The sequence below is a fragment of the Silurus meridionalis genome, chromosome 1 (assembly GCF_014805685.1).
Source record: "Silurus meridionalis isolate SWU-2019-XX chromosome 1, ASM1480568v1, whole genome shotgun sequence".
Classification (NCBI taxonomy): domain Eukaryota; kingdom Metazoa; phylum Chordata; class Actinopteri; order Siluriformes; family Siluridae; genus Silurus; species Silurus meridionalis.
Genome location: NC_060884.1, coordinates 25,915,117 through 25,930,539, shown reverse-complemented (window position 1 = coordinate 25,930,539; position 15,423 = coordinate 25,915,117). Strand labels below are relative to the sequence as shown.

Below are 15,423 nucleotides of genomic sequence, written 5' to 3'. Positions count from 1 at the left end.
CTGGGCGACACTATGTAACATGGCTATCAGATTTTACATGAGTATTAGATGTAATTTAAAAGTTCTCACCCTCCCCCCCTCTCACACTATTTTCATTGCTTTTGGTCTGTGATGTGTAGGTGCAGGACACCTCGTTTATCCTGTGTATAGTGTACGTTCAACCCGAGATCCCCGTGAAGCAGTTGAAGAACCTGAACACAGCCCCCAGCAGTAAGCTCTTGTACCACCGGCTCGACCTGCTGGGTCAACCCAGTTCCTGCCTGCATTTTAAACAGCTCGCTACTGTTGGTAAGCGACCCAAGACTTCAAACCACAACATTACTGTGATGCCCTGGGATTTCGGACTGGTCACCAAATCGATTCTGTGCTTAAGTCATGTACTGTACATTAGTGCTGTTAGTTTTTATTTTTTATTTTTTCTACTAACGATTAGTAATGTGAAAAATATAACAATACAGGACATGGTGCTAAAGGACACATCATCAATTATCTGGATGGTCTGATCCATTATTATTGTAATTACTGTCTAATACAAGCAGTGTTTTTTTCCCCCTCTGTATTAATAGCAATGTGCCAACAGTTGCGATTCTTATTTTTAGGAGAACAACCCTTGTTTAGATGTGGAACATCAGCAAAACACTATCATATGTTTTAACAATTACGAACAGTTCTAAATTCATAGCCCTGTTTTTTTTCATGGTGCAATAGTGATTGACTAAAGCACTGTTAATGTGTATTTGTTTTGACAGAGAGCCCAACGGTGATGCTATCAGCTGGGAGTTTCTCCTCTCCTTATGAGCACCTGAGTCAGCCAGAGACCAAGCGCATGGTGGAGCACTACACAGCATACCTGAGTGATAACACGCGCCTCATAGCCAACCCTGGCCTAAAGGTACACACTCACGCACACGCACACACACGCGCGCGCGCGCTACCCTCTTAGTGACACACCTCAGTGCCACCCCGGGCTTTAAGGTGCACAAACACCGACTGTCTCCTGAGTGACGACACATTCTCTATTATTAAAGCCAGGCCTGGAGGTACATGAACACACACACAATGTGTATGATGGACTGAAGGAAGGTTTGTGTGAAATTGTTTGGCACCGTATTTCTATGTTTGCATGATATGTGGAATGCGGTTGCTTTTTATGATTTCAAACAATAATTTGCTGTACAAACACCACAGCATGATGATACATGCCTCATTGCCAACTCAGACCTGAAGAAAAACACACACCTTGTTGCCGGAGTTACACAGTCACATTTATGGCAAAAGATGCATGCACAAGCTAAATTTACAGAATGAGTGTAACCCCGGAACATTAGCAATTGAATTTTTTTTGGTACTTATCTAATTAACTATCTATAGAACAACAGCAAATGAATGCAGGTTTGTACAAAAAAATTATGTAATCTGTAAATTGGTTGCTAGCAAGCTTGTTAATTGCCAAAAAAAGTAAAAAAAAAAAAACAAAAAAACAAAAAGAAAGTAAAGCATGCAAGTGCTGTCTAATCTAGCATCCTGACTCTGTATACTTTTTCATCCTTTTATCAAATAATTCATTATTAATTTACAAATAATTCCAGTTGGACAGTATAATGTAAAATTTCATGGCTTTACTAGTTAACACCGTTTCAATTTTGGATCTGTTGCTCTGCAAAACAAGCCACAGTCCAATCAGAGTTCTATAAAAAAAAAGCAAAGGAGTTAATTGTCATTGATGCAAATTTGGCTTCGTTATCAATTTTGTTTACAGTAAAACAGGAATCAACCAGTTATGGTGAATTTTAATGAAATAAACAACTAACATGCCAGTGATGTTCTAAGCTCAGACCTGAACACTCACATCCATTCTTTGACTTTCAATGATCTTTCCCTCTTTTCTTCTCTTTCTATTAATAATTAAACAGGTTTGATTGCGCCCTGGTAAAACCACATTCTTAGTATCTTCTGTTTTTTTCCCCACCTCTAGTCTTCTGTCAGGAACGATGTGATGGCGACCAGTCATGTGACGGACGAATGGCTGAGTCTCATGGAGTTGAGCAGCTTGAACTGCTACATTGTACGGCGTTACATAGCAACGCCCAATGGGGTGCTGCGGATTTACCCCGGCTCGCTGATGGACAAAGCCTTTGACCCCACCAGGAGACAATGGTGAGATTAGGGCCTGAGGGCACAGGTCTCCTTGCTCTAACACAACACCAAAAGCGTTCCAGACTCCCTGGGAGCTGGTGATGAACATCAAAACTAAAGAATATTGAACACTGGTGCACTGCTTCTCTTAAGGCAATATTTTATGCAGAGAAATTTCCCCACTGTGGGACGAATAAAGGTTTATCTTATCTAAAGTTGAACACTAATGATTTTAAATCAGCACTGTCTGGTCCTGAATGCAGGGAATTAAAACAGAGAGTAAGAAGTTGAGCTCAGGTCTATCCTTATAACTATAAACTAATGGTGTATAGAAGCCAGTTTCCATTTTTATTTACTGATTTATTGATTTTGCTTTGCTGTTTTAGGTATCTGCATGCTATAGCCAATCCTGGTTTGATCACTTTCACTGGACCATACCTGGATGTTGGAGGAGCAGGCTATGTGGTCACCATCAGTCACACCATCCACGCCTCAAGGTTAGAAACCGCAGTATTTGTAGATAACAGAAGGGCATATGAGGTCAGAATCAGAGGAGATGTTTACTGCAGAATTTAATTAGGCAGTGCCCTCTGATACAGTCTACAAATAGAAATGTAATCTGTTTATTTGGCTGTTTGGATGATTTTGGGAGCTTCGATATAAGGCAGCGTTGATCATTTTAATGTCCGAGTCGTGGCATCATTTGTTGCATTTGTGTCATGTGTTGACCTTCTAAAAATCAATCATAGTATTGATAAAGCTTATTTTATATAGGAATGTGATGAAATCGTTTACAATTTTCAGGATTTTATAGAGAGTTTGCCGTTTCTTCTATTACATTTGATTGGAAAGCAACACACAATTTGAGAACACAATACTCACAATGAAGTAACACAAAGTTTTGTGAATTCCCTTTTCTTTGAGAGGTACAATGTGTAAAATTGCCAACTTCCCATATTTTACAATAAACTATGAGAAGGTCCCAGTTATATTGGGGTTGTTTTTGCAAGCAGTGATTAAAGCAGGATTTTTTAACCCAGGTGATTTATACTTTATTATTTTTCTTTTCTCACCTTTAATATTTTTCCTCTTTCAACTAGCTCTCAGATGGCCCCAGGCTATGCAGTAGCAGTAATGGGCATCGACTTTACCTTGCGCTACTTCTATAAAGTCCTGCTGGATCTACTGCCCATCTGCAACCAGGACAGGGGAAATAAAATCCGGTAAGCTTGCCCCAGATTCTTTCATCATCCTCTCTCTTTCTCGTTTTTTGAGACTACCAGAATCCAGCTCTATGTCTCTCAGTGCGCTCCAGGGAAAAAGCCAGAGGCTCTTTAAAACTCCTTTTTTATATGAATCTAATCAGGTTTGCCGGGATTTAAAAAAAATAGCATTCACATAGTACTCTTATTTTCTCCCTTTCTTTTTTCTGGTTTGTGAAGAGTAATTTTTTCTGACAGTCCGAGGTAAAAACGAGATGTAAAAACAAATGTGGATGAAATAATGATGGATAAAGTAGAAAGAATAATTACGTGAGCAGCGTTTAAAATGGAAAAAAAATAAGATGTGAGCTGGTGGTGAGAAACACAAACGGAGATAAGCTGATTATGAGCGCAGTCCAGACACATCCTGTTCTGTTCAGTGCCAGCACTCTTGTCCCATCTCCTCTTTTTTTCCCTCTACTTCTCTTTTTTCCCTCCTAAAGGTTTATGGCCTCCCCTCCCCCTCTCTGTCCTCCACACCTCCTCCTCTGTCTCTCTCTCTCAATTTTTATTTTAAGTGTGGTTTATTGGCATGGCAAAAATTTTACATTTGTATTGCCAAAGCAATTGCAGCTGCATACAAATATTACAGAACATTTTACAAAGAAAAAAAGAGAAAGTAAGATGCATTTAGTTGAGAAGCTCTCTTGCTCTTTCTCTCTCTTTCTCTCTCTTTCTCTCTCTCTCTCTCTCTCTCTCTCTCTCTCTCTCTCTCTCTCTCTCTCTCTCTCTCTCTCTCTCTCTCTCTCTCTCTCTCTCTCTCTCTCTCTCTCTCTCTCTCTGTGTCTTCTCATGCCTCAGAAGGGGTCAGGCCCCAGTGTTTTCAGTGTTCTGAGTGCCAGAGCCATTAAACAGGATTAGCTGAGTGGAATGGCCCAGTGTGGCTTTGACAATAGTGAGGACTATACTGAGCTGCCTCATGGATCTGAGCTTTTCTAAAGAAAGTGGTACACACCCCTTGCACCCAGGCCTTTGGACACTCGAATTCCTTCCTTTTAGTATGTCCATGAGCTTAATGTTTTCACAATACACTCTATTATACCACCTCTGGTAAAAATGTGCTGTTGTAAGCTGTTGTCACTGCTTGTGTCACCAACCGAGCTTTGTGAATGGAAACTGGAATCTTATATACACAGATTTGTGTGTGCGTGTGTGTGCACCTGTGTATCAGCATTCAATCAGAAATCCGAAACCAGTGGACAGGGCAATAAAGTGCATTAAACTTATAAAATAAATTTTGTATCGAATCCACTTGCAGTCATATATGTTGTAGATCAGAATCTAGATTTGGATTTATTTATATGTCTATCTTGTATTTCTTGATATGAAATGTGGTTTCACTACGTGTAGGTGTTTTATTATGGAGGACAGAGGATACCTGGTGGCCCACCCCACCTTAATTGACCCAAAAGGCCATGCTCCAGCAGAACAGCAACATATCACACATAAGGTAATCTTTCTCTGTTATAAGAATGAGGATAGTTAAATAAATGATCGTATATTTAAAATTGGAAAGTATAGTTTTATCAAATATTGATTTATTTTATTTTGAAGGAACCCCTGGTGGCAAACGATATCCTCAACCATCCAAACTTTGTGAAGAAGAAGCTATGCAACAGTTTCAGTGATCGCACAGTGCAACGCTTCTACAAGTTCAATACCAGCATTGTGGTGAGTGCAGACGCTTCTGTAGTTCTTTCATAATCATGCAAGCAGGTGGATTGCCTGGACTATATTGACCCTGGGTCTGTATGTGTGTGAATGTGTGCTCACGGTGCTTTAGAGTCTACTTCATATCCACTGTTAACGCAGTGTCGATGATTCGTTTATAGTTTCCGTGTACAATTGTCAAGTAGTGTCATACCGCCATCTGGTGGTTAAGATAGTAATTGCGTCAACTCAAATCAAGTTTATTTCTATATTTTCACAATGGACATTGTCTCACAGCAGCTTTAACGAATATACGAATTATAGAACAAAAAATTTAATACAAGTGAATTATGTGTATTTATCCCCAATGAGCAAACCTGGAGCAAATGTGTCATGGAAAACTCCCTTAGATGGTATGAGGAAGTAACCTTGTTAAACCCAGAAGTGAAACCCATCCTTATGTGGGAAATACCAAATGTGCGATTGTAAATCATAAAATAATGACAAATACTGCAGAGTAAAAAAAACAGGTCATGAGCTTCAGAGAGTGTGATTATAAGTAATGTTTTTTTCTACAGTATTATACAGTCAGTTGGAGTTGTGGCACCAGGTGCTCATGAGTAACTCATAAATTAGCTCAACATCTGAGATCATTAGTTTCATAAATCGAGATCATCAATTGTCAATAATTATCTTTACACTGTCTCAAATATATGACCTTATTTCTATGTCCTAAATTTGGCAAATGCATAAGAGACATAAATCATTTTGTTTAATTGACGCTTTATACATAAATCCTGTTTGTTTGTCGTATTTGACATTGTTGTGATTGATTTTCAGGGCGATTTGACCAACCTGGTTCACGGCAGTCACTGCTCAAAGTACAGGCTCACTCGTATTCCAGGAACTAATGCATTTGCAGGCATAGTGAACGAGACATGCGACTCGCTGGCCTTCTGCGCATGCAGCACTGTGGATCGCCTTTGCTTAAACTGCCACAGGTGCGTTGATTCTCCTGGCTACATTATTTTTTATTTGTAATATAAAATATATTTTTTACTGCATGCAATTCATACAATAGATCTTTCAGGTGTGGGTAAGAATTTCTTGTTTTTACTGTTTTCTCCTCAGAATGGAGCAGAATGAGTGCGAGTGTCCATGTGAGTGCCCTCTAGAGGTGAATGAGTGCACTGGCAATCTCACGAATGCAGAAAACAGGTAAGTCCCCATAGATGTGCGTTTAGCTGTGCTTTTATGCAGCTTTGATGTTTAGCTGCCATAATTCGGATAAAACCTATTTTAGCTTTTTAATATCGTCATGATTTTGTTATTAACTGTGTCACAAATGAACTTTGAAGGCTGCTTAACAGTATTTACTGTTTGTGCGTTATGGTTATAGGATAATGGTGACTTTTTCAGCTAACATAAAATTGACTAATAATTCATAGTCTTTTATGTTCTTGTTTGTGACTGAGTAAATCCACATGCACCTGTTATGCTAAGCAGAAGTGTTTTCCTTTATGCATAGAGCTGTTAAAGGACCATCTGTCACAAATTTACCACAAATCCCTGAAGAAAGCCTGACTGTTTTTGTGTGTATGTGAGGAAAATGATGATGAGGATGATGGTTATAATGCTAACTAATAACTCCAAAGCTCTGCGAAGGGGATTTCTTTTTGCGTGGAGATGTTTTTGGAGAGTTTTGTAATCTAAGCCATAACACTGCGTTTACACACTTGCCTGTGTATGTGTTCAGGAATCCAAGCTGTGAAGTACACCAAGAGCCCTTGTCTATGACTGTGATTGAGTCCAGTTTGCAAGACACTCTGCCTCAGTGCATCAACACACGATGTAGCCAGCGCTTCACCAGCAGGTCAGTGTGCTTAGCTTATATTCAGAGAACCAAGTTTCTGTCCCACACACACACCAACCATTTCCACAGACAAGGTGACAGCTGGTGCCAGTGCCGTTTCCATCACTAAAGCGAAGGTTCTTGGCTGAGAAAAACTGACTCAGTTCCATCACCAAAGTGCTGCTGGTCTGAAACCAAGAGCCAGTGACACTATGGGCTTCAAAGCAGCATAATTTGGTTGCTATAGCAACTGCAGTATTTTAGTTTTATACATGGTCACTGTCAAAGTAAGACATAATAGCGGCATGATTTTTTAAGGTTGTATTTGTAATAGGAAATGAAATAAAGTGGCGCAATCCTAAATTGCGGGTTAGTACAAAAAACAGACACTTTACTAGCATTTACTGCAAATTAGTGGTGCACTGCCATCGCTAATGCTGGACTTAAAACTATGCACCTGTTTACATAGCCAGAAAAAAAGAAATGCAACTGCTTCACTCAGTTCTTTTTGGTTTTATAAACATGACGTTTTGTGCATTGTAGAGGTTTCGAGTGTAACAGTTCACTCACGGATTCGAAAGAAAACCACAGATCATGCTGAACTTTTTTTTTAATTTCAGAGTTAATAGCACGGCTCGTAGTCAACAAAAAACACCACCTTATTTTTATACCACAAATAATTAAGATGAATGTAAAGACAGCACTGAAGAGATCGAGACCGTGTACCAATAGGAAAGAAGCCATTGTTGTCATTTTGGAAAACAACTGTACACAGATTGATGCCGGGTAGTGACCCATGTCTCTGACTAATTATAATGGGGGCTCATGGCTTTTATATTATGCATTAATAAGAAAAAGATGTCCTTTATTTATTTTTGTTGTTATAAAACAATTTTCTATGCTTCATTCAAATTTCACACGTATTCCTGCAGTGACTGCTTCGGTGTGCTGGACTGCGAATGGTGCGTGGTAGACAGTGATGGAAAGACACAGCTGGACAAACCTTACTGTGCTCTACAGAAGGAGTGTTTTGGGGGAATCGTGGGGGCCAAGAGTCCTTATATGAATAGCATAGGTTCAGGTAAGCGTACACAGACGTCTGGGAAATACTTAAAATAAAAAATATGGTTAAATATTTAGCACCGTTCTTCAGCAAAGTGTGAAATGAATGTCGGTGTATGTTGGACGGAAAATTCCATAAATACACATCTGGACTTTGTACCTTGAAACCTCTTAAACGCAATTTCTTCCTGTCACCCTGTTTCAGATGAAGAGGTGGCGTCTCTTAACATGATTAAGAGTGCGCCTGTGGGTCCGGTCGCAGGAGGCATTATGGGCTGCATCATGGTGCTGGTTTTGGTTGTGTACGCCTACAGGCACCAGATCCACCGTCGCAGCCATCAGCACATGTCACCTCTGGCAGCACAGGGTAAGTCTGATTGGATACACACAAATACACCCACACAAAAAAGCCTAGGACAGAGAGTCTTAGCCAGTCAAAAAGATAACTAATCTGCATATTCATCATGTAAAAATGTCACTGATATTAAAATCAAACTAGAACAAAACAGTTTTGAGGGGAATTGGTAGTGGTAGCTTTACATATTTTCCAGTTTGGACAACATGCCCATGGTTTTAGTGGATATCCTGTAAAAAGTCATTTTATGTGGATTCAGTGCCAAAATGATCATTGGAAGTACACAGTCAGTGTTCTATTGCTGTAATTTTGCTTTCAACACAGTGCACACGTGCTGTGTGACATTTCCAAATCATTAAGTACGCATTCACGTAATACTTTGCCTCTCAATTAATAGGTGTTTCGTAAACACACTTTGGTTTTTTTGGTTTTTTTTTCGCTTGACATGTTCACGTCTGGAGCCTTTCACAACCTTCAGAACATAATGTTCTACTTAATTAATGTTCTTAATTATCTACTAATTATATCCTTCTGTGGTAAAACCAAGGATTCATAAACTTGGCCTGAAAGTTTGGGGTTTGGAATTTCACAGATCTAGGTCTGGTTCCCTGGTGGTCTAGTGGTTAGGATGCGGCGCTCTCACCCCGCTGCGGCACGGGTTCGATCCCCGGGCAGGAAACCAACCCCAACCATTAGGGTTGCACAAGCCTTAGTGCTGGTCCCAAGCCCGGATAAATGGGAAGGGTTGCGTTAGGAAGTGCATCCAGTGTAAAAACTTGTGCCAAATCAAACATGCGGATGATCCGCTGTGGCGACCCCTAATGGGAGAAGCCGAAAGAAAGTTTAGGTCTGAGATTTGATATCATTGAATTTGTTCTGTTTTTCTTACTGCTCAGTTGAGTGTCTAAGCTCCAGTAGACCAGGGAAATTTTTACAGCTTTCCATGGTTAACTAGCAAATACCAATGCTCATAGTAAATAAATATATGAGTCTGGAGGATTCGTTTGCCTAAAAAATAGCCTTGTAGAACACCAAGATTTAGATTTAAGTGCTTAAAGAAATCATCCTGAATTTAGAATCACAACCTGCACTGAGATCAAGTTACACAAGCAAGTAAACACACTCATGATTGAAGGCCAGGATTCATTTACTACTGTTAGATTTTTCTCTGATCCATCCCACTCGTTCTTGTTCAGTATCTCCAATACAGTTCCGGGAATATCAATCACACATGCACAAGGATGTGTATGAAATATATCCAAAGTATAATCATGGGAGACTGCAGATATTGACCTCTGTGAAGAATATGAGACCATTGAGTTACATATCAGTACATGATGAACAAAAACATTGTTGGTCATACTGTTCTTGGTACATATGTAAGTATTTATCATATAGATATGAAAGTCACGGCATGACAATATGCAGCGAAGGATAAAAAGAAGTCGTCACACAAACTAGGTCAATTACTTTGGTAGAATTACTGAATAAGTGATTTGGAATATTGCTCAACAATTACTTTACAGAAATGGAAAAATAGAAAAGAATACACAGGGTTAGTTTGAAGGCCACCAAAATCTCTTTTACTGATCTGGTTTGCACTTAAATGGAGTTGCTATGTTTGCCTAAATGAAGTGCACCAAGGGGTTAATGTACCAGGTTTAACTAGAGGATATTAAATACTGGTTTTGTGAGGGAACCTTTAATTAGAGGATCTGTGTAGCTTCTATTTAGTTACGTCCAGTAAAACCTTCTGTAAAGGCTACTAGGGGTTTGTAAGATAAATTGGGTGTAATTTTCTGATTGTAACATGCGGATTATTCTAGTATCAGTTGTTTTGTTTGGCTTTTATCATTTTCTGTCTCATGTACTGTTATAAAAAAAAAAGGCTAGTTAACTAAAACTGGCTATTTAACAAAATATCCTTTTTAAATAGGAGTCTACGACCCTTTCAGCTAATGGCATTATAAAGAGAGATTAACAGGCAGAGAAAAATGAGTCATTTTCTGAGGCTTATTCCCTTTTTTAGGCTTGTTCTTGTAACTGAAAAGTTTTTATGGTTTGTAAAAAAAAAGAAAAATACATTAATTATTTCTGTGCAGTGTTTATTTACAAGTCTAGTTCTCATTATGATTAGTTTTTTTTTTTATGATCTTTTTTTTATTGCATGTTTGTCTAGCAGTCTGTAGTTCAATCAGAAAGTGAGATGAAGTGACATTTTAAATGTATGAATATAAACAAAGTGGAAGTGCTGTGGAAGAGAAATGTGTTGAGATCAGCAGATTTTCTCTGCTCACTGCTTTTCTCCCTCACCTGCTTTATCTACAGAAATGTCAGTGCGGATGTCCAACTTGGACAACGAGCGTGATGAAAGGGATGATGACAGTCATGAAGACCGAGGAATAAGTAGGAACCTGCCTTCGCTGCCTTCTCACTAAAATGTTCATGTTCATGTCATTCTGTAAACGGCATCCTTTTTGAAATATTTGCTCAAAATATTTGTATACATGAGATGTGTTTAGAACGTGTGATGGCTTACATTTTGTGTTTCTCAACTTTCCGTACAGTCAGTAACACACGCTTTATCGCTGCGGTCATCGAGAGGCACACACACAGTCCTGAGCGCAGACGGCGATACTGGGGTCGATCAGGAACAGAAAGTGACCACGGTAAGCGAGTTAGTAGAAGTAATATGCAACGGAGGTCAGTATGCTATGAAATACAAAGCTATGAGCAGAAAATTTACCGAATTCATTATTCTGAATAATCAGATTATGTGGAATGATTTTTCAGACAAGCTTGATCAGATCTAATGTTTATATTGATGTGCTCATTTAAGGATATTGTCATTTCTTTATTAACAAATACATTTTTATTTATAATGATCTTTGATCTGGATCATTTTCTGTGAGGGTAAAAAATGAGACACTGGTGAAGGAACAAGTGTTTGTAATGGTTAATAGCTAAGTGCTATATGTCTCGTAGACATAGATTTTCTAGTAATGTTCCAGTGTAGGGGAAACCAATTCAGGAACTATTTCAAACCCAGCACAGGAACTTTATAGTTATACTTCCAGATAGTTCCATAATTCATAATAGTATCTCAGTAGGTTGGGAAACGGCACATCCTCAGATGAACCCAGAGCTAGGCAGTACAAAAAAGGAAAACAATATTGAGTAAGCAGTCTCAAACTATCAAAATAGTGGTTTATTCATGTGGATGTGTAGTAATGTCTTTTCCTGTTATGCCTGCTAAAAAGTAAAAAAATAAATAAATAGGCCTCAGGTCTGTTTCAGTTTAATCACACTGGTACAAAAGCATCGCCTCCTGCTGTAGCCAGGTCTTGTTTTTAAGATGCAATCAAAGAAAAAACATTGTTAGTCCAAGCCTTTTTGTAGCTAACCAAGAAAAAACACCATCTTCGTTCCACTCAGAGTGGTGAAGAGTTGATCTTGCAGAAAGGAGCAAAGAGAGAGAAAGGGAATAAAAGAAGCCTAGAGCAGCAGAGCAAACTTTTCTGTATTTTTAAACAGCTCAGCCAAAGGTCGCCTCCCACTAGCTATTCACTCATCCTGCCCAAGGGGTCGAATTGATTCGTGTTTTTTTTTTTGTGTGTAGTGTACTCTGACTCACCAACTGCTCCTGCACCACCAACACACTGTTCCTATATTCGCCCTAAGCTCTGTATATAACTAACTGTTGCCTTTAGAATATTTTTTTACAAACCTTTGTGACACGGGATTAGTCGTCTCCTTCAGAGCTCAGGTGCTAATATTGGGGTTCTTTTTCCAGTTTGCCTTGGAGCGTCTGGCTCTAAACTTTTTTCTGAACTGTCATGTCTTGCTTTACACCAAGGGCAATGACATGTCAGGATTATTGTCAGTTTAAAAAAAGCCAGATCCAGCAATGAGTATCAGTGTCAAGACTAATATGTGCCAAAATCTCCCATATAATTCATTGAAGTCTGATGCGACGTCATCTAATGCTGACTGACGCACATCGGACATCTGTTCAGTGCAATGCATTTATAAAATGCATGTGTACATCATAGGACATGAGGAATATGATTGCTTATTGCTTTGTCACCTGCTTGTGTGAATACCGGTTATTCTCCAAATTACAATGGTTCGATACGATAAAGATTTTATATTTTTTGTCATTTTTGTGCGCCATTTTAATATTTGTACAATACACAGGGACGCTGCCAGAATGTGCGCATCTCCCGCCTTGTAAGATGCCTTACTCTCGCCAGTGGTCGACAGAGTTCAGTGGTCTCTGCGTTAGAGTGTGTATTCTTTTTCTCGGTTTTTGGTGTTTCAAAGCCATATTTTAGCTCTTGTCTCTCTGCTTGTCTCTGCCTGTTGCCACATACATATATATATATATATATATATATATATATATATATATATATATATATATATATATATATATATATATATACTGTAAAGTACATTATGGTACTGAAAATTGCTCTATTTTGCTAAGACTCTTGGGTACGCTAGGACATGTCTCAAATTACAATAGTTCCAATGGGGTGATTGGAACACATCTCCATCGTAATTCGGGGACGAGCTGTATAGCGTGACTTCAATCTGAATGAGATTTAGATCTTCAATGGGCAAACAAGTGTGATAGTCACGAGATAAAAAACTGAAAAGACATGAGGGAGAAACCATGAGTAGAACCAGACTGAAAGGAAATCCATGCGCTTTTAGGGTTAAATCTTTGCATTAAACAGGTGCAGAAGTTTAAGGACAGATGGCACTCAGTACTGTTCAGTATGAGTTGATTGTGAATAGAAATTATGGGATGACTTTTTGGCATTTACAAACTGTGTACAATCCATACAGTAACATTAAAACAAACAAACAAACACCCTTCACATTTCCTATAGCATCAGTGTGCAGTCTTATAAGTCTAAATCATTCAAGTAGCCTGCCGGTATTAGAGACAGTTTCCTCTGCCAGAGATAAAGCTGAACTCCTGGATAGCATCCCAGCTGGTGGTGTTACAGTGAGGAGATTCAACATACACACCAAAGTTAGCAATGAGGTTGTGTTCTCAAGCTGCAATTAAGAAGAGAGGTGCAACTGGAAGCATGTTTCAATTAACAAGGGCTACAAACGTGTGAGGAAAGTCATGCTTAATTATGTGAATGGATTTTTTTAAGCATTAATCATTCCTGCTTACTTGATAACACAAAAAATATTCAAATATTTTGCCGTGAACATCGCTTCAGGTTGAAATCAAGATTTAGTCATATCAGCCCACATTTTCTTTGATTTACATCTGTCTGAATGTGTGTGTGTTTAGGCTACAGCACTATGAGTCCTCAAGAAGACAGTGAGAATCCGCCGTGCACCAGTGAGCCCCTCTCAGCAGGAGTGGATGTGGGAAATCATGACGAGGAACTGGAACTGGACACACCGCCCCAGACCGCTGCTCTGCTCAGCCACAAGCTCTATCCACACCGGCACACACACACGCGCCACTCGCTGCACACGCACACACACCACCTGCAGGCGGCAGTCACCGTTCACAGCGTGGATGCCGAGTGCTAAGGCCAAAACCCCACCTACAGAGCTCACCTTTAATGCCACTTCACTCCGGGCCTGCCTTCATCCTCCACTTCCACTCTGAGCCCTAAAGCCAGGCGCTGTGCCCTCCTGAGGGAGCAAAGGGAGAAAAGGGACGGGGCCGAGGCCTCATGGGGAAATCCTCTGTGATGAGGAAAGTCTTTTTAACCTGAACCCTAGATCCTGGACTTACCTGCTTTTAATGGTGTGGAGGCACGGATTAGCACTTGTTTGAAGTGCCACAATGCATCTCAAAAAAATGTTTTTAAAGAAAAAATGAAGCTGAAAGGATTATTTTTTTTACTATTTATTTAACTGGAATTGAGGTGGGAACATATGAAAAGGAGAAAACTTGTAAACTTGATGATTAGTTCATCATTAGGAGGCATTTTTGAGCCGGACTACAGAGCAAGGAGCAGTGGGATGTGAGGCACTTTACGTCTCACACACACACACATTACTGTGAGAATGTAATGCAGCGCAAAAAATGGGCACAAGTGACTGCGCTGAACATTAGCCAGCAAACGGCAAAAAAGAAAAAAAAGAGAGAGAGAGAGCACACCAGCCATCTGTGAGTGGAGGCAGAGATGTGTTGCTTCTCTGAATCTGTTCATTCGCTGCATAGTTCATTCCAAGCGTGTTATTTACAAAAGAGGATAAGATTCTCCTGAAACTGTAATGTTGCAAAGGATCTCCAAAATTGAAGTGTTTCAACTGCCAATCACTGTTTTGGACGTTTTTAAAGTGACCTCAAGATGCTGAGATGTACCACTGTATGTGTATAAGCCTTCATTATAATTCACCTCAGACTGACCATTTTTCTTGAATGAGTGAGTTGTTATTATTATTGTTATTATTATTATTATTATTTTTTATTTTTAGCTCGATATCAGTATTTTTTTATTTTCCCTGATGGAAAAGCAGAAATATCAGAATCCTGCACTTCCTTCAAATTTCCCATCTAATCCAAATGTTGCCTATGTGCTTATATGATTTTAGAACGATTATGCCTATTTTTTTCCAGATTGAAAAAAAAATTATACCATGTATATACATTTGACCTTTATGAAAGTAGCATATAAATGAGTTCACCCTTCAGCGTTCGCATCTGTGTCAGAGGTTTTATTGTGTCTGTATTTACTTATTCATAAAGCTTAAGCTCATGAGTGATATGTGATGCTGGTGTAGAAAGGGAGGAATAATTAGCACATAATTGCATTTTCCGCAATCCAAAAAAGGATCAGTAATAATTTATCTCAAGCAAACTACTCTGTAAGTCTACTGTGTGGACATGAACTGTATATTTTAAATGATTAATGAAGCCTCCTCTCATTTGGATTCAAAACATGGAAAACTTTACTGAATCATCATAAATAGCTATTAAATACTGTGAAAATAACAATATGTCTCTAAAGGTTTTATCCCCAGTACAAAACAGGAAATAAAAAAACTTTTTATTTCAGGTTTCAGGCTAAATATGGTGTATATCAGTGACCGATCATGTGATCCATCCATCTCTTAAAGTG

At 39.1% G+C, this 15,423-nt stretch overlaps 1 protein-coding gene across 1 annotated transcript in view; it reads left to right on the top strand.

The window, feature by feature from the left end:
• Nucleotides 1–15,000, top strand: part of cachd1 (cache domain containing 1) — a 76,122-nt gene extending 61,122 nt beyond the window's left edge. The window contains 15 exon segments of the mRNA XM_046848767.1: nt 120–288; nt 750–892; nt 1,976–2,157; nt 2,523–2,633; nt 3,237–3,359; nt 4,749–4,848; nt 4,953–5,069; nt 5,889–6,049; nt 6,180–6,266; nt 6,805–6,921; nt 7,833–7,981; nt 8,168–8,329; nt 10,646–10,723; nt 10,885–10,986; nt 13,635–15,000. Of these exon segments, the coding sequence (XP_046704723.1) occupies nt 120–288; nt 750–892; nt 1,976–2,157; nt 2,523–2,633; nt 3,237–3,359; nt 4,749–4,848; nt 4,953–5,069; nt 5,889–6,049; nt 6,180–6,266; nt 6,805–6,921; nt 7,833–7,981; nt 8,168–8,329; nt 10,646–10,723; nt 10,885–10,986; nt 13,635–13,882 (2,049 nt within the window). The 3' untranslated portion in view covers nt 13,883–15,000.
• The last annotated feature ends 423 nt before the right edge of the window (nt 15,001–15,423 follow it).